This window comes from Sapajus apella, unplaced genomic scaffold (genome assembly GCF_009761245.1).
Source record: "Sapajus apella isolate SASKATOON/1434 unplaced genomic scaffold, GSC_monkey_1.0 scaffold19, whole genome shotgun sequence".
NCBI lineage: Eukaryota > Metazoa > Chordata > Mammalia > Primates > Cebidae > Sapajus > Sapajus apella.
In genome coordinates this window covers 18,393,471-18,419,837 of record NW_022436959.1, presented here as the reverse complement: position 1 = coordinate 18,419,837, position 26,367 = coordinate 18,393,471, and the positions used below count along the sequence as shown (strand labels likewise).

At 37.0% G+C, this 26,367-nt stretch overlaps 1 protein-coding gene across 1 annotated transcript in view; it reads left to right on the top strand.

Annotated features, from left to right (window-relative positions):
- Positions 1–26,367, top strand: part of HDAC9 (histone deacetylase 9) — an 898,499-nt gene that overhangs the window by 859,320 nt on the left and 12,812 nt on the right. Inside the window, exon 27 of the mRNA XM_032286709.1 lies at positions 17,369–17,516. Within this exon, the coding sequence (XP_032142600.1) occupies positions 17,369–17,516 (148 nt within the window). The remainder of the gene's footprint in view (positions 1–17,368; positions 17,517–26,367) is intronic.

The following is a 26,367-nucleotide window of genomic DNA, read 5'->3' as shown; positions in this document are numbered from 1 at the left end:
GTTGATCTTTTCAAAAAACCAGCTCCTGGATTTGTCGATTTTTTGAAGGGTTTTTTGTGTCTCTATCTGCTTACGTTCTGCTCTGATCTTAGCTATTTCTTGTCTTCTGCTAGGTTTTGAGTTTTTTTTTATCTTGCTCCTCTAGCTCTTTCAATTTTGACGATAGGGTGTCAATTTTTGATCTCTGCTTGCTTCTCATGTGGGCACTTATTGCTATATATTTTCCTCTAGAGACTGCTTTAAATGTGTCCCAGAGATTCTGGTATGTTGTGTCTTCGTTCTCGTTGGTTTCAATGAACGTCTTTATTTCTGCTTTCATTTCATTGTTTATCCAGTCAACATTCAAGAGCAAGTCGTTCAGTTTCCATGAACCTTTGCCGTTCTGGGTTAGTTTTTGAATTCTGAGTTCTAACTTGATTGCACTGTGGTCTGAGAGACTGTTTGTTATGATTTCCATTCTTTTGCATTTGCTGAGGAGTGATTTACTCCCAATTATGTGGTCAATTTTAGAGTAGGTGTGATGTGGTGCTGAGAAGAATGTATATTCCGTGGATTTGAGGTGGAGAGTTCTGTAAATGTCTATTAGGTTTGCTTGGTACAGGTCTGAGTTCAAGTCCTGGATATCCTTGTTAATTTTCTGTCTGGTTGATCTCTCTAATATTGACAATGGGGTGTTAAAGTCTCCCACTAGAATTGTGTGGGAATCTAAGTCTCTTTGTAAGTCATTAAGAACTTGCCTTATATATCTGGGTGCTCCTGTATTGGATGCGTATATATTTAGGATCGTTAGGTCTTCTTGTTGCATTGATTCTTTTACCATTATGTAATGTCCTTCTTTGTCTCTTTTGATCTTTGTTGCTTTAAAGTCTAATTTATCAGAGATGAGAATTGCAACTCCTGCTTTTTTTTGCTCTCCATTTGCTTGGTAAATCTTCCTCCATCCCTTTATTTTGAGCCTTTGTGTATCCTTGCATGTGAGATGGGTTTCCTGGATACAGCACACCGATGGGTTTTGCCTTTTTATCCAATTTGCCAGTCTGTGTCTTTTGATTGGGGCATTTAGTCCATTTACATTTAAGGTTAACATTGTTATGTGTGAATTTGATACTGACATTTTGGTGCTAGCTGGCTGTTTTGCCCATTAGTTGATGCAGATTCTTCATTGTGTTGATTCCCTTTACCATTTGGCATGTTTTTGGAGTGGCTGGTACTGGTTGTTCCTTTATATGTGTAGAGCCTCTTTCAGGAGCTCTTGTAAAGCAGGCCTGGTGGTGATGAAATCTCTGAGTACTTGCATGTTCACAAAGGATTTTATTTTTCCTTCACTTATGAAGCTTAGTTTGGCTGGATAGGAGATTCTGGGTTGAAAGTTCTTTTCTTTAAGGATGTTGAATATTGGCCCCCACTCTCTTCTGGCTTGTAGGGTTTCTGCTGAGAGATCTGCTGTGAGTCTGATGGGCTTCCCTTTGTGGGTAACCTGACCTTTCTCTCTGGCTGCCCTTAGTATTTTCTCCTTCATTTCAATCCTGGTGAATCTGACGATTATGTGCTTGGGGTTGCTCTTCTTGAGGAATATCTTTGTGGTGTTCTCTGTATTTCCTGGACTTGAATATTGGCCAGCCTTGCTAGGTTGGGGAAGTTTTCCTGGGTAATATCCTGAAGAGTATTTTCCAGATTGGATTCATTCTCTTTGTCACATTCAGGTACACCTATCAAACGTAGATTAGGTCTTTTCACATAGTCCCACATTTATTGGAGACTCTGTTCATTCCTTTTTACCCTTTTTTCTCTAATCATGCCTTCTTGTTTTATTTCCTTGAGTTGATCTTCAACCTCTGATATCCTTTCTTCTGCTTGGTCAATTCCGCTGTTGAAACTTGTGCATGCTTCGCGAAGTTCTGCTGTTGCGTTTTTCAGCTCCATCAATTCATTTATATTCCATTCTATTTTGTCCATTCTCATTAGCATTTCATCAAATCTTTTTTCAAGGTTCTTAGTTTCTTTGCATTGGGTTAGAACATGTTCTTTTAGTTCACAGAAGTTTCTTACTACCCACCTTCTGAAGTCTGATTCTGTCATTTCATCACACTCGTTCTCCATCCAACCTTGTTCCCTTGCTTGTGAGGAGTTGTGATCCCTTGTAGTAGGAGAGGTGTTCTGGTTTCGGGTGTTTTCATCCTTTTTGTGCTGGTTTCTTCCCATCTTTATGGATTTATCCACCTGTTGTTTTTATAGTTGCTGGCTTTCAGATTGGGTCTCTGAGTGGACGTTCTGTCTGTTGATGATGAGGTTATTTCTGTTTCTTAGTTTTCCTTCTAACAGTCTGGCCCCTCTGCTGTAGGTCTGCTGAGGTCCACTCCGGGCCCTGCTTACCTGGGGATCACCTGCAGCAGCTGCAGAACAGTAAGGGTTGCTACCACTTTTCCTCTTCTGCTATCTTTGTCCCAGAAGGATACCCGCCAAGTGTCAGTCTGATCTCTCCTTTATGATGTGGCTCTTTGGATATACAGGGGTCTGGGAGCTGCTTGAGGAGACAGCCTGTTCTTTATAGGAGCTCAAATGCTGAGCTGTGAGCTCCGTTGTTCATTCAGAGTTGCTGGGCAGGTACGTTTAGGTCTGCTGCAGCAGAACTCATAAACCACTTTTTGTTCCTAGGTGCTCTGTCCCAGGGATTTAGAGCTTTATTTATGAGTTTCCGTTGTGCTGCTGCCTTCTTTTTTTATCCTTCAGAGCTGCCCTGCCCAGCAAGGAGGCAGCCTAGTCACTGTCTGCCTTTAGAGGCTTTGCTGAGCTGCTGTGGGCTCCGCCCAGCCTGCCGAGTGAACTTCCCTGTAGTCCCTCTGCGCTTTCACTGGGAGCTACAATCCTGAGCTGTTCCTAAACGGTCATCTTGGATCGATCCCGATTTTACTTTTTACTGTATTTCCAATGGAATATAACTGATTGGTAAAATACTAAATAAATACCATCAATGTGTTAGAATGGATAATCAAAATATGTGGCATCTAGTTTTCTTGTCAATTAAGATAACTGGTTATGAACTGAAGGAAAAGACTATTAAAGTAAAATAAGATGTACTGTAAAGATAACAACCATTGTCTTCTTTTATCTGAAATACCATCCCTTCCCATCATTATAATATCCCCTACCTACCCTGCTCCAAGGAGAAGGGGCATTTACATTAGATAACCCAGTAGAAAATCCAAATTGTTTCTAAGCTGAAAGGAATTTGTATACATCTCTTGTTGTGGGGGAAGTTACCCAATATTTTTACCTTATAGGGCTATGTACACATCTAAAATGGTTGTTTCTCCAGATTGCAACATGTGCTGCATAAATCGTCTCACAAGCTTTACTAGCTTCTGACTCCACACCAGAATTAGAACTCAAACTCAGTTTTTCTTCTTCCTTTTTGTCCTCATCTATTTCATTTTGATTTTCTGCCTTTTTTCTTAGGTCTCTTCTCTTCTATCTTCCATTTCCATCCTATTGAGATCCAGGGAAGAAGGACAAGAAGATATTCCTAATATTGGAAAGAAACTTTTAGATCATAGTCATTTGAGGTTTTATTTCAATCAGGGAAGAAGCATGCATACACATGCAAATCAAAAGATCCTGTGCTTGCTCTGAAGACAGGAGATTAGCACGGCTTATTGTTAGATGTGAGCAGTTTAATTCAGAAGTAGAATTCGTATGATATGATAATTAACTGACAGAGAGAGGATTAGTAATTTCTGGGTTTTCTGGCTTGGAAAACTAAGAAGGTGGTGGTGGTCACCTCCCACAATAGGAAATTATGAAGAAAGAAAAGATTTGAAAGGAAATGAAAAACGTTAGACTTAAGAAGAAAAAGACACTTTGCTAATCAAAAGTCTTGAGGGTTTGGGGACAAGGCAGTATCCTCCTGAACTGCATTGAAGTTATGGAGAAACATGAAATTATTTACACAACGCAAATCCTGTAAGATGTTAGCAAATAATAAAATAATGTAATAATATTGAATGTTTACAGTGTGTGGGGTACTATTAAAAATTAATTCATTTGATCTTCTCAACAACCCTGTAGTTACTATTTGCATTACTACTTTATAGCAAAGTAAACTGAGGCACATCAAGGTTCATTATATTCCCCAAGGTTACAGAGCTCATGAGTAGGCAAAAGCAAGATCATAAACCAAGTGGTCTAGATCCAGTCTTCCCTCTTAGTCTCTAAGTTACACCATGTCACAAATAAGTTCATTCCTTTTGCAATTTTTTGTGTAGAGTTTTCCCCATTTCTTCCCAAAGTGACATATTTAGACAAAATTTTAAGTTAAAATTTGGAATTTTGGAAGTTCTGCCTAATTGAGTTTTAACCACAGTCAATTCTGGAAGCTCAGTGCCAAATCACAAGGAGCTGTGGAGCTGTGCGTCTACTTTGGAGCCCTTATAAACTTGTAAAATACATATAATCAAAAAAAAATGCAAGGATTGGCAGAATTTCAAATCCCTGCCCTGTTGAGTTTAAAGCCGTGACTGTTGTCAGGTGTGAGCTGCTATTTGTCATATATTCTTTGACTTTAGACAGAGGACTTGAGGTTAGGGCCCTGGGCCAGGCAGACCTTCATTGAAGAAAAGCAGTGTAAGACATTTTCCCACTTTTAACCCTGCCAACCCTTGCTTGTATCAGAGCCAAGTCAGACTTGTGCACATGGCTTTGTGAAAGTTGATTTTGAACTTCTAATTAACCATTCTCTTCAAATGTTGAAAGTCTGGTTATTGTGTTGGTAGCACCCTAATACTAGAGTGTACCAGAATAAAAAGAAAAATCTGCCTCTGCTGTAAGGCACAACTTTTTTGACTATTTTTTATTCCAGCTGCATCTGCAATTATTATTTTTCTCACTCACACATCTACCAAGGCAAAACTAATTAAACCAAGAAAATAAAATAAAACTATGCATGCTTCTGGGACCAAAAACTCTTTGTGGATTATGAAAGAGTAGAACCACTTTGTGATCATATACTCAGCTGTGAGCACCCAGATCAATCTCACAGAAACACGTGATACCAAAATAGGACATAGTAGAAGAAAGTCAGGTTTAAGGGAAGATTATTTCCCAAGTATTTACATATATTATCTCTAGTCCTCACACAATTCTGCAGTGCACAGTTACTTTCCTCACTTTGTTCATGAATAACTTGAGACTTATGAAGTTTAGGTAGCTTGAGTTATTCCTATTGGTAAGCAGTAAAACTAAGATTTTAATCCTGAACTCACTGTGATGTCAAAGCCTACTTTCTTTCTATTAACGCATCTATATGACCTTACTGTTCCCACTCCATTTCAAAAATGAGAACAGAGTTCTACCAGATTTCTCTTCCCAAGTATAACAGGACAGACATTACAACAGGCCTCTCCTATGATGTAATAGAGTCTGCATACATTAAAACAAACTATTGTAATACATTACTGGGCTTGCTAGCATGTCAGAAAATAGGAGAGCGGAAAAAACATAAGCTAAAATTTAATAACAAACAGTAAGTAACACAAAAAAGAGGAATATCTCTGGAGCAAATAATGGCATCAGTCTTATAATGCACAAGAAAGCTGAAGGTCTGCATCAAAGGGATATGAATTTGATAGATACTAAACAGTTTTCATCCTTGTCCACTCCTGGGTTCTGGAGGAAGCCAATAAAATTTCCTTCTGGAGGAATGTATTTCTAATTCAGACCCTCAATATATGCAGAGATCAAGCTCAACAAAATATGAGCTCAAATACATAAATACATACATATTCAAATAAATGAATAAAATCAAATGCACAAGGATACAAGGCACTAGGGAGAGTCAGCAGAAATGAGAAATATCAGAATAATAAGCCTTATTTGTGGAGTTAAAACGGAGAAGGAGGGTTACTTTCAAATACTGATAATAGATGAAGAATATTCATTTATTTTCACTTCTTCATAGAAACCCACTAAAACAATAATAGAGTTTTCTTTTTTTCTAAAGACAAACTCCTATGGATAAAGAAAAAGAAGGAAACCATCTGTTACTGTCTTAGCAGACCTAAAAAAAAGTGAATCCTAAAGCAACCCTGGCAAGCTTATCTCTGCTGGCATGGATACATCAGGCTATTATACCCATATATCATTGAATTGTTGACTTGCACACCTAAGGAACTGTTTTATTCTCTCATTTTTAATTCCTTGTGTCTCCTCATTCATTGCTGTTTCTTGTCTTCAGTTTTTTTTTCCATTCAGCATTAAAATTATAGCATTCATTTGCCCTTCTACCTTTCAATCTACCTTACCATCAATGTTGCCCTTCAACTTTACCAATCTAAGAAAATCTCAACCCTGGATATACAATACAAACAACTTTCCCCAATTTTGGTCTTCTAGATATGTCCCCAATTCAGGTCTTCAAGTGATGGCCATGATATATAGCAGTTTGACCTGTTATAAACTTATAATTACCAAACCTAACCGGGCCTATTACCTTTCTACTGCTTTCTACTCTTGACCCAACTTACCTTCTTTTAGTTCTTTTAGTGTGCATCTTTCCACCTTCCTCAAGACCTTCATATATTTTCCTGCTATTCCTCTCTTTGACTACTTCACTCCTATACACACTTCATATCTCAGCTTAATTGTCCCTTGATCAGATACACACCTTCTGACTACCAGTTAATATCAGATTTTTTTGTTTTATACTTTCATAGAATGTAGTATCTTCATTTCAGTAGCTTATTTCACTGTGAGACATGTACTCATATGGCATGATCATTTGATTAATGGCAATTTGTGAGATCTATGAAAGTATCCACATCCCCAGACACTGCATGTTCTCACTTATAAGTGGGAGTTGAACAGTGAGAACTCATGGACACAGGGAGAGGAACATCACACACCAGGGCTTGTTAGGGGATAGGGGGTAGGGAAGAGATAACAGGAGAAATACCTAATGTAGATGACTGGTTGATGGGTACAGCAAACCACCATGGCATGTGTATACCTGTGTAACAGACCTGCACATTCTGCACATATATCCCTGAACTTTAATAATAAAAAAAAGTATCTGTATCCTTTATTTCCAATATCAGAATGCTTGGTACATAATAAAAGCGAAAAGTAAGAATGCATTAGTCCATTCTCACACTGCTTTAAATGACTGTCCAACAGTGGGTAATTTATAAAGAAAAGAGATTTAATTGACTCAAGAGTTCCATATAGCTGGGAAGCCCTCAGGAAACTTATACTCATGATGGAAGGGAAAGAGACATGGTGGCAGGTGAGAGAGAGTGAATGAGTGAAGGAGGAACTGTCAGGCACTTATAAAACCATCAGATCTCCTGAGAACTGAATATCATGAGAATAGCATGGGGGACATCACCTTGATGATCCAGTCACGTCCCACCAGATCTCTCCTTTGACACATGGGGATTATGAAGATTACAATTCAAGATGAAATTTAAGTGGGGACACAAAGCCTAACCACATCACTGAATGATAGAAACAATCCTGTAAATGTAATTTGGTTTGCCATGTAGGGAAATTGGGAGAAGATAGACTGGTCGGTCATCCTGACAGCAATATTATAACCCTCATAAAAGCTATACTTCTTTGGTGAGTTAACAAATTAGCTCTGATGTTTATTCATAATGATTTATGCTCTCACAGCTCCATACCCAAAAGAGTTACTCTTTCCCAGAAGGTGAGTATTTATTTCATCTAACACCCCTTAATCTGACTTCATGCTTGCTAAGAAAGCCAGAATGTCCATGTTTGTACCCACACAGGGAGATAATTAGCTATTCATAGTAGATAATCACTATTATTAGTTCAAGGACAAGGTATAGTTTATTACTCAATAAAAGTTAACTTTCAAAAAAAGATTGGTTTCTAATGCAACACTATATGCATTTTACTAATATGTGTTTCAGGGCTTGAATATGTCAAAATACTGACAGAGAGGATTCTTAACATGTACAAAAGAAACAATTCCTATGAAGTTTTCCTTACATCTGTTATATATTGGAAGATTATCTTGCTTTGGCTTCTACCAGAAACAGATCCTGATACAAGGAGTCATGTACAAGTAATGTATTTGCAGGTGCAAGCATAGGGAGAAAAGGAAGAGGAATAGTGAAGTGTGACAAGAAAAGAAATGAAGTGTCATTTTTCCAACTATCCTTGTAGATATCTAGAGTTTAACTCCTCTGGGGAAATTCTGAAAGCTGATGTAAAACACGTAACTCAGAGTTATTTCATGTGAGCTGCGAGGGAGCAGAGAAATTTATGCCCCAACTCCAAACAGTTATTGCCTGAATACTGCTCCTGGGGGACAATATTACATTTCTGGCCAGTCATAGAGCAGGAAAGCTCCAGGGGCACTGAAAGCTGTCCTGAAAAGTCGTGCTGGTTTTGGCAAATGGAAATGAGGTTGTGTGCACTGAACTAGTAAGGGACGGGACATGTTGATGAGGCCCTGACAGTGGCTGCTGCAAATACAGTTCTTTCTTGTTTTCCTCAGACAGTCTTGGTTTATGTCTTCTGTGTCAACCAGATACTGTTTGTTTCTGATTTTCCATTTTGAATGAAGTATTATTATCTATAGTTTTACTATATGAGTAAGGATGAATGGTTACACCTGTACTTTCCTTTAGCATCTATCATTTAGCTTCTCTCATGCTTTAGTTTCTTCTGGTTGTATGAGAAATGCATGGAAAGTAAATATAGTTTTTGCTTTGAACACATGGTTGAATATATATGAAATACAATTGATAACCCATCTCTCTTTTCCAGGCCCTTTTCTGATTCAACTAGCGCTTTCCTTTTAAGAAAAATGTGTAGGGACCTCATGGATACCAGTTGTAAATGACACCTAAATTTCTGGTCTGGGAGGTAAAGGGAGAAATGCTCAACATTGCTGCCACTTGGCACACCAGTCATGGGTGCTGTAGTTAGTGCTGTAGCTTGTGACATGCATGAAGCTACAGAGCTTTTAGAAGATAGAGTTAGGGGAAAATACAAGAAATCAGCAGTTAGGTGTGAATAAAATAAGTTCAGGAAATAGAGAGGACCAGTCTTCCAGATAGCATTTTAAACTCTCAATGCTTTTGCTACAGAGATTTTGTCAATTATTATACATTGAAACTACACTATGTTTTTATTTGTTTATGTTTTGTTACATATTTTAATTCTGTTATCAAGACTATTGGCTGAAAGGAGCTCAAAAACAAGTGTGCATGTGAATTTTAAAAACAAGTGCTCTATTTCTGTTTCTCAAGCAAGTTGATAATGAATATGTAGCTTAAACAAAATGTTTGTCAATATTCATTATTCATCAAGGGGACAGAGTAAAATCACAGAAGAACACTGAAAGCACAATGCTTGTTAAAGAAGCAGCACTTTCTACTTTAAAATTTAGTTATTATTGACCAAAACAAATGGAAAATAAAACCAAAAGGAACAATTTAAGAAGTGCAGCTGTAGAAGGTGCATTTATATAATACTCTATGAAATGTGACTTTTTATTTAAATTATGATTCAAAATTTTGTAAATCAATTTTCAATTTCCAGTATTATTTTTAAATGTTCAGGAGTGAGGTAATAATTGTTATTTCTTGACTCCATTAGTATAATTTCTTGCTTTAATGATACAATATCCTTAATAACTTCAAACAGAAAAATCGGTAAATTCTAATAATTCTTCAATATTTTTCATTCAATTTATGAAATCAAAGTAAAGCTTTTAAAAATAAAATTGCCCAAAAAAGAAAGCAGGACATTATTGTGAAACCTATTTATTATAAATATTGGTAAAAATGTAACACCGATAAATAAAATAATTTGATTTTGTATTGATATAAAAATTTAAATTTTGGTGGAACATAACATCTTACAGAGCAAGAATGTACTTAGCATTACTTACAGAGTGCACAATATCCCTAAATTTTTATAAATAATATTTAATTATAAAGTTAACAACATTAAATTACAATCTCTTAAAAACCTAACCAAGCTTGATATTTTAACAATGAAAATCTAAACTATTGTCAAAATTTTAAAACTCTTTACATAAACAGAATTAGGGTAAGTAAAATACAGTGTTATAGATATGTGACTGATGATGACAGTTTATAAAAAAAGAAACTTCAGCAAGGCAGTTCAAAATTTCTCTCTTAGCTTCCTTATCAACCATACTTTAGGAGTGTTTGAAAATCTAGAGCAATATTGAAATATTTTGCAAATTAGCTTTCTGAATTTTTATATTTTTTCTAATTAGTTGGAAATCATTTATCAAAATATTCAATAAGTGGACCTCAGACCCCATGTATGAATGAGTAACTGCTATAGAAATTGCCCTTCGATTAGAAACAAGAGAAACTATATTGCTACAGGTAGAGATAAAGAGATATATGATATAGATAGAGATATAATGATAGGTAAGGTTCCATGCATATATGGAACACTGTCTTTCAGACATTGGTCTGCAGGCAATAAAGAAACAAAATGAGAATTCTGCAGATTCCCCAAGTAATCAACTAGAGGAAGTTTCCAGCCTGCAGCATAAGGAAGAACTCAAATAGATATTACTGATTTGAGAATAAAGTGATAAAATTTAGAGGATCACTTTATCCTCTAAATAAAGGAGGATTAAGTGAGTAGAATTTGTGAGGCAAAATATTGGAGATGGAGTTGTCATACACACACACACACACATAAGTGCTGCATGTACAGGAGTTTCTTAAATGTTTCATTTGAATAAGTATCTTTACATGTATGAGGTGAAACTCCACAAAGCTGAGGAACTAACCAATGAAAAGTCATAGGTTAAACAACTCAAGGGAGTTCACACAGAGCTGGGAATAGTTTGCATTAGCCAGAGTGGAGAGACCTTGTAATACACAAAGCATCACATAGAGACATCAAAATGGTATTGTCTTAGTTATAGGACTAAACTAGGCTTACACTAAAGTTTACGTTTTAGCCATTCTAACACAGCGTACAAGTGAGCCTCAAAAGTATTCTGTTTAACTTCATGCTAAAACAAAGTCCAATACACTCTCAAATAATATGACAAAATCCAATAGCCCAAAAGTGTTCAAATTACCAATGACAAGCATCCAAATGAAAATTACTAGGCATGCAAAAATGTAGCAAAGGAACCACAAGGCAAATCAATAAACAGAGACTGACTCAGAACGTTAAGAATGTACTTCCAATATGAAGAGGAAAATATAAACATAATGAAGAGATAAATTAAAAAGATAAAAACCATGCAAACTGAAATTTTAGAGACAAAACAGAAAACATTTGATGTTTTTAAAAGTCCACAATTTGGATGGATTAATGGCAGATTACATAGTGCAGGTGAAAAAAATTAGTGAAGTTGAAGCCATAGTACTATAGACTGGAATGGAAAGAAACTGAGAAGCCATATGACTTTGCAGCATCTAAATTTGGTAAATTTTGAAGAGTCAAAAACAAAGAACACTTTTTGACATTTGTGTTACATAAAATGTTTGCCAAAGTGGAGTCCGCTGAAAGGAGATAAAAGACAGTAATCATAAAATATTTGGAATAAAATAGTTACTCATTTCAATATTTTAAAAATTATAAGTGAAAATACTCTGTTTTTGGCAGAAATTGTTCTGAGCTTACCAGGTAGCACCATAGTTGAGGAGACTATTTCTCAACCAAAAATATTACAGCCTCTTGAGAAGGATAAATTAAAGATGCCAAAAATTTGAAACTTAAACTATACAATTAAGTTTTAAAAATTATAGGCAATTCTATCAAAAAAGCTAAAATATGTAGACCCCACTGAAACTAAAAATACGTTTTTCATAAAAATATCAGTATATTGAGTGATATAGCCACAAAACTGATTAACATATGTGATATTCAGCAGGAATAATTCTGCTTATGATATTTTGTAAAGTTTGAATAAATATGAAGAAGAAGCTGGTAGCCATGCTTTGACAAACATGAATTATGCAATTTTTATTTTTTGAGTTGAATTTTAGTTGTAAAAATAAGTTTTGAATAGAACTATTTTATAGGCCAACTGATAAAAATAATTTGTTGGCCAAGAAATATTTGCAAAACATATAATTTTTATTTTTAGCCCAATTTGGCCTCAAAATTGCCCTACTTTAGATGAAAAATTACCTGGTCACTCAATTTATGGACCAATTTTCAATGTGTTTTTAGTTTTGCATTTAAACAATGTTTTGGATCATACCAAAGTTCTCTATTTAGCTAAAAAATGTATCTTAAGAATGTATTAAGAAGCTTTACAAAATCCATAGACGTAGGTCCCTTGTAAGCCCCAGATGTTAATAATCTTGGTGGTTGAAGGAGATAGCAGGAGTTTCAAGTTAGCAGCAGCTTCTTTTCCTATGAGAACCTGGTGTGTAAAGATGAAATGAAACATCATTCAAATGGAAAGAAGGTTAAGAAACAAATTTGAGTAGTGACAACTCTAAGGCTCCCAAAATGATGACGGAATGGGGAGGTTTCTGGGGTCAGAAAGTTTCAAAGTAGCAAGGGGCTTTGAATTAAGACTTTTGTAGATAGGTGGCTTCTAACACAGACTTTCATGAGTCAACAACTGCCTATTTTTCCAAATTGTCCATTTCCAAGAACAATCTGGTTTATACTGAAGTCCGTTTACAGAGTACCTGCACGATGCCCTCTCCTGGGTCCTGTGTGACCCCGTGAAACCCCATCTCTGGCCCTCACCTCTGACCCTTGACTGTCTGCATTCCATTCTCTACTTTTTATCTTTATTGCAGATTCATTATTTGTGTTACTTTTGCCAGAAAAAACAAAAAGGCAGAATGCTGAAGGCTGAATAGTCCTTAAAAAGTGCTGAAAAGTGGGCAGATTTACATAGTGGGAAAAATGAATAAGGATAGAGGATATGACTGAAGAGAGAGTGTGCATGTCCAATTTTAATGGAAAATTCTTCTCTTTTGCCAGTTGCATAGCCATAGGAGAGCAACCCAGTTGTGGCTGGTCATTAATATTTGACTTTACAAATTACAGCTTCTGAAAATTCTAGCAGTAACCCTTGGTTCATTTCTCCTATGTGTTAATGGGGGTATTTTTCCTATGCCAGCAGATATGACTTTCTGGCACAACTGTTTCTGGACTGGAAGAAAAGACCCTACACATCACATGAAAATATAACCCATAAATTGTGCAGTTTGAATTGGCTGCATGCTGCACAGACGGTGCTATACCTTTATGAATAGAGATAGTGGTCTATAAATGCATTATTAATGTAGAATATTTCCCTTCTTTTTATAGACTTTGCCAGAGGCCAAACAGAATTTAAAGTTTTGGGTTATTTCTGAGTCAAGAAACTCATACATATTGATAAAAGCCAAACTTCTAATATTTAATCTTAGCAAGATATTTTGTACACATTCAATTTTATCCAAAAAGGATTTTAAATTTTAAAATCCTTCTTAGTACTGACATACATATGGGTCAAAATTTAAAGGATCGTTGTCAGTCATTCTGCTTAAAGATTCCTATTAACAATGCATGCCTTCTGTCCTGATTGTGTTATGGAAGTAAAGATGTTTGTTTGTGGCCTAAAGCTCTCTTCTTGAGAAACAAGACACAATGCTTGAAAATTAAAGCCCTTGCTTCTTCTAGATGTGTATATTATGGTGCAGAGTGTTTGCTGACCTCTTTAAGAGTTCATAGGCTCATAGAAAAATAAGGTTTTCTGCCATAGGAAATTTATTGTTACATCCAAGATTGATATGTAACATGAGATCAGAAGGATCACAATAAGTGAGAATGAGAGCAGGAATAAAACTTTCATATCATTTAGCCTCCTACTGTTATTTTATAAATGTGGAAATTGTACTCCATTGTGTTCCAGTGACTTCTCCAAGATTAGTGTCGGATCTCCAGTCTGGAAATACTGACTTTTAGTTAGTTCCATTTTCGATGATCTCCTTTTTTTTTTTGAGATGGAGGCTTGCTCTGGCACCCAGGCTAGAGTGCAATGCCACAGTCTTGGCTCACTATAACCTCTGCCTCCTGGGTTCAAATAATTCTCCTGCCTCAGCCTCCAGAGTATCTTGGATTACAGGCATGTACCACCATGCCTGGCTAATTTTTGTATATTTAGTAAAGACAGGGTTTCACAGTGTTGGCCAGGCTGGTCTGCAATTCCTGACCTCAAGCGATCCACCCACCTCGGCCTGCCAAAGTGCTGGATTACAGGGGTGAACCACCACACCCGACCTTCGATGAGGTTCTTATTCATATTCTTCAATGAGTCCTGTCTCCAGTTTTATGATAGCCTCAATAATTTACCTGGTAAAAGGTACTTGCAATAGTGCAAGGTTATAAGAAATGAAGAGTAAAATGAACTAGTTTCAACATGATTGGGATTACATGCGTGAGCCACCGCACCTGGCCTAAAATGATTTTCAAAGCAAAAAATATGTACATAAGAATATCAAGACTGTCATATTTGTTGCAGATATTTTGCAACATGCATCGTTCCTTTAAGCTAAGAATTTTATAATTGAGATTTTTTTTTTTATGTCTACTGGGAGGGGGGTGGAGGACAGCAGAGTGCAGAGAAAGAGGCAATCTGGAATTAGTGCTGGGTAAGGATTTTACCTCCTCTGCCTACTAGCTATATGAGCTTCAAAAAAATTACCTGCCATTGCCTAAATAGTTTTTTTTTATTGTTAAATAAAATTACAAACTATAAATGTAGAAACACCTAGAGCAGCCTTGGCACATATTGGGTGCTCAATAATGGTAGTTTGTATTTCCTATAGTCTTTTAATTTGACCAGTAAGCCACTAGCCATATGTAGTGTGTTTGCCTGAGTCCCCAAATTAGCTGCCATAGAAAACAAGAAAAGAATGTCATACAGTATCACTAGCTTTGTAAATGTTATCTGCTAAAATAATGTTTAATAATAATATTTTGTGTAACTTATTACAATGTATGTACTTGCAGATGGAATATGGAATTTCCAACTTGGGTGATACTACCATAATATTAACCTGACAGCAAGTTAAATAGTAGTGGGCACCCATGTCAGAAGGTCTTATTGGCATGGAAAATAGGTGGTGAGACTGAATTTCCTCCCCTAATGTGACATCTGTTCCTTCATGAAACAGTAAGATAAAGAAAGACCAGTAATGAAATATTAGAGCTGGATGATATTTGACATTGTGATCTAGGGAAACTAGGCCCTGGGAATGGAACTGTCAATTCAGAGATAACTTTCAAAGTTGAGAGATGTAGGGTGGACTAAAGATACATTTTCACTGCCTACCTCCCAAATCTCTCTTAGTGTCTTCTCATTTCTATTCTGTTACTTCCTTTTGGTTTAGACATCATCATTTCCCACTTGGACACTTGCCAAGATGTGAAATTGGTCTTCCTGCCCCCACTGTTATCACCTCCCAGTCCATCACCTATAATCTTTCCAAAGGGATCTTTTAAAAATATAAGCCTGATACTATACATCATCTGCTTAAAATGCCCCCTCATCATCCACAGGTTGAAGTCCAAGATCACCAGTCTGTCATTCAAGAGTGTGTATTAACTAGCCCTTCCCTACCATAACAGTCTTATCCATCCCACTCCATACTCTTTGTATGTTCCAGTCATTCCTTGCAATTGATGGTCACATGGTAAAACACAGAAAGTCTCTCTCTATTTGTATGTGCTATTTCCCTTTCCAGGGATATCCCATCACCTCCACCTTGCTCTGCTGAAGATAAAGAAAAGATTTGGAAAGGCAATCAAGACTTCAGGATTTGCACTCTAATTTCTAATTCGACTTCAGGATTTGCACTCTAATTTCTAATGAACTCAGTCAAGTGTTATTTTTCCTGGCAAGTCTTCCCATACTTTCCCATCACCTTAAATACATGTTCTACTTATGCCCATTCAAGATCACCATGGGCATTTTACACAGAGAATTGTAATGCTTAAATAGCAGGGCTGTCTCACCTGGACCATGCATTTCTTGGTGTTAGGAAGCATCTTTCTGTCCTCAACATGTGGAAAAGTGAGCTTTCAAAAAAATGTTAGTTTTTGTATTCATTGACAGAATTTTTGTTGTTTGGTTCAAATTAAAAAAGCTTTGTGATTCTCAGACTTTGGTCAGAGTAAGTGATCACAGCAAGTTAAGTAGTAACGGATACCTGTGTCAGAAGGTCTTGTTGGCATGGGGAATATGGGGAGTCTGAGTATCCTCCCCTAATATGACATTTGTTCCTCTATGAAACAGTAAGATAAGGAAAGACTAATCATAAAATGTTAAAGCTGCAAAAGATTTGAGACATCTCCCTATTTTAAGAGGCAAAAATAAAGTCCTGCCAAGCCTCACTAACATGACTGGGATGGCAGCACAGGGTCCAGAACCCTGTTATTTTACTGCCCAATCCAGCGTTCATCCATCTGCCTTTTCCACTCAAACAAGACTTTTTTTTCTAAGAAGTAAGCAAACACTGCGTACCATAGTTCTTGCCAACTAGTCAGGCTGCAGAGATAGTTCTGACCTGGTGAGTCATGTCAACACCTAGGGAGATTGTCTTACTTTGATTTGGGGCTACTCAACATTTCACAAGAAAATAGCCTAAGGGCTGCAAGAAAGCCATTAACTCTGTTCTTTCATATTTATCCCATTGGCATGTTCTCATGAAATGACCTTCTATTTTCCTCTCTTTCTCCTTTCCTGCCTCGAAAAAAGAAACATCAGTATGACATATGGATAGGCTCCAACATCAGCCAGTACATATATTAAAGTTTTAAATCAATTATTGTTCTAATACACACCCTGAGGTTGAGAAAGAAAGAACATCCAGGACTAACAAACCTGATTGTTCTGGCAAAGTCGCCATTCAATTCATGCTGGCATTTCTTGGCTTTTCTTTTTCTTTAATATTCCAACTTCATTTTCTAAAAGTTAATGCTTCAGGTAGCAGCGTTTAACAGTATGATTCCATTTATTTTCTCTGTAAAAGTGCTGCCTCCTGGTCTCTTGTGGGTTTTCCATGGAGCATGGTGCCCAGAGTTTGCTTAGTTGCAGAGACAGCTGTCAGTCAGTCTGAGGGTAAGTTCAGTAGGCCATAGATTATTCCTCACTTTATTGCTGTGTGAGCAAAGGGGAGATTCGGCTTGGGAATATGGGCACTTCACAACTTGGCATTCCTAGATTGAGAAAAAGACTTAATCATAACAGTTAAAAAACCAAACTACAACTGTGTATAACATGGGGAATTTTAAGATAACAACTGCTCTGAGTTGGACCTATGTGAGTATTCTGATTATTACTGCTGTAACTGCAATTATTATAAAGTATGATGGATGTTTTTCCTAGGCAAGTATTGGAAGTCATTAAGGATGGTGGCTATGCCAAGGGGCTGTGCTCTGGCTGGTGCTCAGTTGCAAGAGGAGACAGAGACCGTTTCTGCCCTGGCCTCCCTAACAGTGGATGTGGAACAGCCCTTTGCTCAGGAAGACAGCAGGTATGAATCCAACGTGGGGGCATAATCCAGGTCAGTCATATCCAAGCTCATCTTTGATGTTTGTGAATCTTCCTCCTGGCTTTCCTTCACCTGTCTCCTCTACTCCCACCGCCTGTCCTCTCCAAAGCCACAGATGCCACAGCACATACTTTAGGCTATAGAGAATTCATTGCTTCATTCTTCATGTAAAATGCAGAGCTGGAGTGTGTGGTTGCAGTTCACAGACAAATAGAAGGGATGAAATAGATGGTGAGAAAAATCACGCCTTATCAGATAATTGAGTGCAGATCATTATGGAAAGAGTTGCTTGTGGGCCTAACTCCTTTTCCTAGTTATCTCTATTTTTCCAGATGTTCTTCTTCTTTCTCTAATCATTTTGAAATTGCTGATATAACAAAGAGAAAGAGGAGAGCAGAAGATGGACATAATACTAGACTGTTGGATAGCCAAATACATATAAGCACTCCTTATGTGATTGTCCTTGAGGCCCAACAACTAGATAAAGGTGAAAGTTGTCTGCAAAGGAGACAAGAGACTATCTATAAAGGACTGTGTGAACTTGGGGCTGATTTTATTTTATATTCTGATAAGACAGATTGGTTTTAATATATCTTCTTCGGAATATAGATTCCTGGAGAGAAAAATACAGTTAACCTACGATTTGGTTCGCTTGTTCTCTTTTTAAGGAACGTTTGTCAGTTTGTGCATTTGGTGTTCATCATTCAGTTCTACAGAAAATGCTACATTTAGAATTTCTTTAAAGTCTACCAAAGCCACCACAAATGTACATTAATATTGGTGATTTCTATGGCTGATTTCAAGGTCACATTTCCTCAATTTAAAAACAAATCAGGTGAGGCTTTGCTAAAGCTCTGCCAGCTTGCACTCTTAAATTGCTTCTGAGAAGGAAATCAGACTCCCTCCCTCTGTCAATAACATCACCATTAATTACACAGATCCTGCTACTAGTGCATAGGTTGGCAATTTTCCCAAGAATGCAGAAATTCAAACAGTTCTACTTTCTTGCTTTTACTGGATACTCAGAGCTTAATGGATTTAACATCTTGTTTTGGCCAAGAGCAAGAGATAAAATGAATAAGAAATTTTATTTTTATGCAGTTATTTTCTCTTAACCTATAATCACTTAAACAGCAGATTACCATTCAGGGAGAAAAGTTGTATATTACTCTATTGAAAGGTATCTTTATATGAATATCTAGCACATAAGGGAAAACTTACTTTACATCTTTGATAATATGAACTAACCCCCTGCCGTTCCCAGCTAAGAACTGAACCAAGTTCATAATCCAAAGGTGTTGCAATTATTCCCATGGCCAAAAACAGTTAGTTGTCTGTCATCTGAGGGCTATAAAATGGAGGAAACTAACATCTGTTAGTGTTGGATATAAAAGGAGCATAGCTATTCTTTAGAATTAATTTAATATAGAAAAACAAAGCTAAGTTCCAACCTGAGTGAAATGAATTGTAAATATTTTTGGTGGTTAAATTGCAGAGCTTAGATTAATTAACAATAATAAGTGATGTTATGAGCCTCAAGTAATATAAAAATCTCAGCAGTTTGGCAGAATTGGCCCTGTAGGCAAACTTGTTTATCCTCAGGTAAATAGCGTGCTTGACTCATGATAATGTATAGGGATTTAACCTCGGCTTCAGTCTACAGTGATTTTTATTTTATGCTTCATCTCATGGCAGAGAGAGCATATGAATGTTCTGATGTGCAGGAAAGCAAAGTCAAAGCTTGGTTTCATGTTCATTTATCACCTTTAGACAGATTATATCTATTGTGATAGATTTTTCTTGTGGGAAGAAAAATGGTTTTGCTTGAAATATTTTTGATGGCTTTGAACTGAGTTCCCTTTTACAGCAGAAGAAAAGAAAAATTCTTCTAGAACTGGCTCTTGCATTTCAGTTAAACCATGCATGAATTTCGTCAAAGACAGACAGATACACATACACACACACACACACACACACACACGAAGAAAGAATGCGAGAGAGAGGAGAGAGAGAGAGAAAGAGAGAGAGAGAGAGAGAGAATGCTTTGAAAGGCCACAGAGCATTTACTCTTTCCAAGGGAATGCTATCAGTATTGTCCTGCTACTCAATACAGGAAAGATGACTTTCAAAATAAGATAAAGCAGCGGAAACATTTCTGGACTTTTCTTATGAACGCAATATTATAAGCACACACGAAATTGAAAAATTAGAAAAATCAGAGAGCTAAATAGATGGAAAAGAGTGAAGGCAAGATTCTTTTTATAGGAAATTCTTGCCAGTTATTTTGGAGAACATATTGGTGTTTGGAGTGAGATGACTCATTTCATACAAAGATTTTGGGTAAAGCAGCTCTTTTCCTGGCCAACTCATATCTGACTCATTTACCACTAGTGAATAAGGGATAAAATGCTCCTGGCTAAGAACCATTGTAAGTATTTTTTGTTCATTTTTCTTGAATGGGGGAGGGGATGACAACACAGTGCAAATAGTCATTTCGTTTTTGTAACTACGTTAATGAGTCTTGAAGAATAAATTACTAGGAAAAGGCTGATATGTGTGAATTCAACTTGGGGATAGTTAATTTTCAAACTTAACACATAATTTTTGGGGGCAAAGGACTTGATCAAAGGAATAATTGATGCGTTAACAAAAACAAAACAAAAAGTCCTGAAGGGATCCAAGTTATATAGTCAAAGAAAATTAAATATATAGGCCTGGTTACATATAATATGCCATTTAGAAGGAAGAAGTTTTCTTCTTGTTTGCTAGGATTGTGTACCGTTAAACAATTCTAGTTTGCGTTTGTTGGATATCTCTTTCAAAATGCGTCTGCTTTGGAAAGGTCATTGCAGTACTCAAGTTTACTCTTGGATACCAGTTCAGGCTCTGCTGAAGCTCAAGAAAAGATTTGGAAAGGCAATCAAGACTTCAGGATAATCAACTATTAGGCTTTTAGGAGAAAATTTGCGTTCTAGAATGCCTGACTCTGTGTGTGTGTGTGTGTGTGTGTGTGTGTGTGTGTGTGTGTTAATTCACACAGAAAGCAAATAAACTTGAAAGTTAGATTTTCAATTGTCATTTTGACCTATAAATCATGTTACATTTTCTTAACACAATCCAGTATGGTTGTCTCTTTAATCATTTAACTTTTAACTTTTGGCTACCTTTCTCATGAAAGAGATGGTTTAAAATCATTATGTAATACAGAAACATGAGATAACATATTATTCCAAGTCTGGCCACTTTGTTTTTTGAGTAACAATCTAGTAGTTTGTGAATATAAAAGTGTAACAATTAGCTAAATCCAGGTATCATCTGTCTGACCTTTGAATGGCTTATCAATAGTTCCAAGGACATAAAAAAACTGATTTTCCTGAATCTTAAGATTTATGTAGAAATATAGTCTATTATTGAATATACATTTGTGTCTAATGTACTTAGAAACATGATTTTGTTCAAATAGTTCATCCAAAGGCTTCTAGAAGCTAAATGTTCTACAAATTATTTGCTCCTCTTATTTTATTCTATGATACCATTATGCTGAGCACTTGTTTGGGTAACTAAGAACTTGTTTAGACAACTTAGATAACTAAGTATATGTGTTAGCCTGGTTCTTGCATTGCCATTATATAAACACCTGAGAATGGGTAATTTATAAAGAGAAGAGGTTTAATTAGCTCACAGTGCCACAGGCTTTTTGGGAAGCAAGTTGCTGGCATCTGCTCGGCTTCTCAAGAGGCCTCAGGAAACTTACAATCATGGAGGAAGGTGATTGAAGTACGGGTACTTCACATGGCAAAAGCAGAAGCAAACGAGAAGGTGGAGGGGAAGGTGCCACACACTTTTTTTTTCTTTTTTGTAGCAGTAGAATTTATTCAAATGTCCCTCAATATAGGCACTGAGGCTTGCCCATTGTGCTCTTGATATATAAGGCCTGGACATTCTGTCAGTTTTTCTTGAGCAATGACACCAAGAAGATGACAGCCAAGTGAATGTTATATACAAGCTCGTCGTCTGTCATCTTCATGTGACCAACAGCCACAGCCAGACATAACACGTTCTTCATTTGGAGCTTGATTGTGGACTTCATCTTATCCACTTTGGCCACCATGTTTTCATTAACAGCCAGATCCCATGTGAGCTCAGTGCAAGAGCTTACTTATCACCATGGGGATGGCCCAAGCCATTCATGGGGAATCTGCTTCCATGAGCCAAACACCTCTCATGAGCCCCACCTCCAACACTGGGGATTGCATTTGAAAATGAGATTTGGGTAGGAACATTTTTCCAAACTATTATCAGCAGGCAAACAATTCAATATAAATTTTCTTTTTAATTTTCACCCAGTGTCAACAAAGCCTTAGTTGAGAATTGAGGTGAGATTTAGAAGCTCCTGGTAAAAAGAATAATCTGCCCCCTTATCTTTCCTCCTCTTCCTAGGGCCATCATTTTATCTCTATTTTCCCAGTGTGTATAACATGTGGTCTTGAGGTGCAAGTGAAGTCTGACTTAGAACATTAGGGATTATCTCCAATGCCTAATTATGTATTTTGGGTTCACTTTTATATTATTTATAAAACAGCGTTTACTTTGAAAAAAGAAACAAAATTAATAGAAACCTATATAAAGTAAGATGTGTAATTTAGCTTTCCATCTCATCTTTGTCTTCATTCCTTCAATCCTGTCCTCTTACCACTATAGAGGAAGAGTAGAGCTTGCCTCTAGAGTCGCCACACTTCACAGCTGTGTACTCAAGGGCAAGATACTTAATCTCTCTGGGTTTAATTTTCCTCATTGTTAAAATGAGAGAAAAATTTCATAGAGTTGTGAGAATTAAATGAGACAACACAACATAAGAACTTAAAACAATACCTGGATACTTGATAAAGGTTGATTTTTATTATTTTTCTTCTTCCTCAATTTGTTACACTTTCTTCTTTTTTTTTTTTTTGTGATGGAGTCTCATTCTTTCACCCAGGCTGGAGTGCAGTGGTGTGATCTTGGCTCACTGCCACCTCTGCCTCCCGGGTTCAAGCAATTCTCCTGCCTCAGCCTCCTTAGTAGCTGGGACTACAGGTGTGTGCCACCCTGCCCAGCTAATTTTTTGTATTATTAGTAGAGGTGGGGTTTTACCATGTTAGCCAGGGTGGTCTCGATCTTATGACCTCATGATCCACCCACCTTGGCCTCCCAAAGTGCTGGGATTACAGGCATCACCACTGCACCCAGCCTTTTTCTTCTCTTAATATGTTGTCCATGATTCAGTAATCTATAATATAAGAATATAGAGGCTATACTTGGACATCTGTACCTTTAGCTGTTCATAGGTTAAATCAATCAGGACTGTCCTCTAGCAGAATGAAGAGGAAGAACATGTGAAAATGTCAAGTTGGTTCACTCTTTCAACACTCTGATTATTTCTAGGTGCCAGAAAGTGCTAGGGGCCAGGACCACAAAGCTGCCTTGTACTCCTCAAAACGTTCACATACTTGGGGACTGTGGTAGTTTTCTACTGCTGCTGTAAAAAATTCCTACAACCTTAGTGGCTTAAAACAACACAAAGTTTCTGTAGATCAGAAGTCTAACACAGGTCTTACTGAGCTAAAAGCAATGTATTGACAAGGGTGCCTTCATTTCTGGAGGCTCTGGGGGAAAATTGGTTTCCTTGCCTTTTCCATCTTCTGGAGGTTGCCTGTATTCCTTGGCTCATGACCCCTCCCTCCATCTGTAAAGCAAGCAACTTGACATCTATCTGACCTTTCTTCTTCAGTCATCACATCTCTCTCTGACTTCAGCTGAGAAAGGATTTCTGCTATTAAGGGCTCATATGATTTGATTAGTCTCACCAGGATAATTTAGGATTAATTTCTCCACCTTATCATCCTTAACTTTCATCACATCTACAAAATCATTTTTGCCATGCAAGATAACATATTCACACATTCCTGGGATTAGGACATGGACATCTTTAGGGGACTATTATTCTTCATATCACAGAACCAAATATGAACCATCAACTATAATAAATGACAAGTCTTTGATAAGATTAAAATAGAGTCCCGCAAAATGTAAAAAGCAAAACAAAATGCCTTATAGGCCAATGACTGCAAAGCAAATCACAGAACCAGGGACAAGTGAATTAGGGTGGAAGAATGTATAGATTTCACATAGTAAATAGGACAAAAAGCTTCCAAGATGCCTTTAGTTGACAAGACAATCTAAGAAGCCCTTTCTTTACAAGACAATAACTTGAGCACACTATATATATTTTTAACTTCTACTGCCAACACTCAATCCAAAGTATCTTCATCTCTTATCCAAACTTTTACAGTACTTTTCTTACTGGTTCCCATATCCAGTTTTACTTTCTTTCTAATCCATTTCATACACTGCAATCAGGAAGCTCTCAGAAATAAACAAACGCAAAACTGGGAAGCATATCTGGTCATGCCTCTGTTTGAAACCTTTCAATACTTTTCCATTTCCATTGATATAAAGACCATCATCTTCAACAGGATCCATAAGGTCTACAGGAATAGACCCATAGGTATATTTCCTGCCTTACTTCTAGCATTCTTCCTCTTTCTTTTCTGATGTGGTTTCCAACAAAAATGACCTTAATTAATTTTTAATGGTGTTCATATAAACACCACCCAGAACAAATTCAAGAACATTTTTATTACCCCCAAAAAGTTTGCTTCTGCCTCTTCCCAGTTGGTCCCACTCCCTCCAGAGGTAACTACCTTTTTACTTTTAACACTGTCAGCTATGTTTGCCTGCTCTTTAATGTCATTTAAGTGGAATCATGCAGCATATACTGTATTTTTTAATCGGTGTTATTTCCCTTCATTAAGCATGTTCTTGAGATCTGTCCAGGCCATTAACAATTGGAAGTTTATTCATTTTTATTATTGTACATTTCTCCAGTGTATTAATATACCATAATTTGTTTATCCATGCACCTGTTTGGATGTTTGCTTGCTTACACTTTGGGGCTATTATGAATGAAGCTGCTATGAATTAATTATTATTGTGCTTAAAAAACACATGTAGGCGGGTGGATCACGAGGTCAAGAGATCGAGACCATCCTGGTCAACATGGTGAAACCCCGTCTCTACTAAAAATACAAAAAACATTAGCTGGGCATCGTGGCGCGTGCCTGTAATCCCAGCTATTGAGGAGGTTGAGGCAGGAGAATTGCCTGAACCCAGGAGGCAGAGGTTGTGGTGAGCCGAGATCGCGCCATTGCACTCCAGCCTGGGTAACAAGAGTGAAACTCCGTCTCAAAAAAAAAAAAAAAAACACATGTAAAACTTACCATCTTAACCATTTTAAGTGTTCAGTACAGCAGTGTTTGTATGTGTATTGTTGTACAGCAGATTTCTGGGACTTGCTTTTGCAAAATGGAAACCTGTAGCCATTGACCAGTTCCTTCCACTTTCTGCCTCATCCTTCTAGCCCCTGTCAACCAACATTCTGCTTTCTGTTTCAGAGTCTGACGACTTTAGAGACTTTATATAATTGGAATCATGTAGCTTTTGTCTTTCTTTACTGGCTTACTTCACTTAGTGTAATGTCCTTAAGGCTTCACCGTGTGGTAGCGTATGAAAATATTTCATCATTTTAAAGGCTGAATAATGTTCCATTGCATGTAAATGCCATATTTTCTTTATCTACTCATCCATTGATGAATTCTTGGATTGCTTCCACCTCTTGGCTATAGTGAATGAAAGCCACAGTGAACATGGATGTGCAGATAACTCTTTAAGATCCTATTTTCAGATTTTTTGGATGATATACACCCAGAACTGATATTTCTGTATCATATGGAAATGTTATTTTTAATTTCTTGAGGAACCTAAATCTCTATGAAATTTTTATACAATTTTTCTTTTTGTGGTCACAGCACTCAAGATAAATAGCTAAAGAAGAATTTCTGGGTTGTAGGGAAGTCGTGTTTTACTTCATAAAAAACTTCCAAACCGGTTTTTTTAAGTGGCTTTGCCATTTTTCATTCCCAGGAGCAGTAAATGACAGTTCCAATTGCATCATAGCCTCACCTATACTTGGTATAATCAGTCTTTATAATTTTAGCCTTTTATTGTGGATATAGAAGGATATTTCATGGTGGCTACTGTTTTCTTCCAAAAAGCCATACTCATGTCCCCATCAGGGTTCCCTTGGCACATGCCTTCCCTTCTGTTTGGAATGTTAATCTTGTCCTCTACCTTCTCCCACCATCCCTTTATTGGCCCTCCCATTCTTTTTCTCTTATTCTGTAGATTTCAGATGAACTGTCACTTCTTGAAAAATGTTTGCTGACCATTAATCCCCAAATTAGATTAGGTCCTCCACACTTTCTCCTGTCTCCCTTACACTTCTGCATTATTCCACATGACATAATTGATTTGTGTGCTTATGTGATTTAATTTATATTTCCTCCTGTAAGCTCCTTATGCATAGAATCTGCATCCCTTTGACTTAGCATTATTTTTTAATAGCAGTATATTACCTAATACAAATTAGGTACTCAAGATCTATTTTGTTATTAACAGATGAGCAAAAGCTCAGAGACTATATGACTGCAAACTTTGGAAAAGAAAGGGACTCTCGGAGCAGCTGGGGTGCCACAGAGTTGAATAAGCTGGCTGGGTAGAAAAGGATCGTGGTGCAAAATTTAATGGAAGGGAATTAAAATGCTACCATTGGAATTTGAGTTATATCCTGTTTTTAGTATTAAGCTTTCACAAAGAGGGAGAGAGAGAGAGAAAGAGACAGAGAGGGAGAGAGAGAGAGACCTGCAAGTTAGGTCTATACATTGAACAGAGAGTA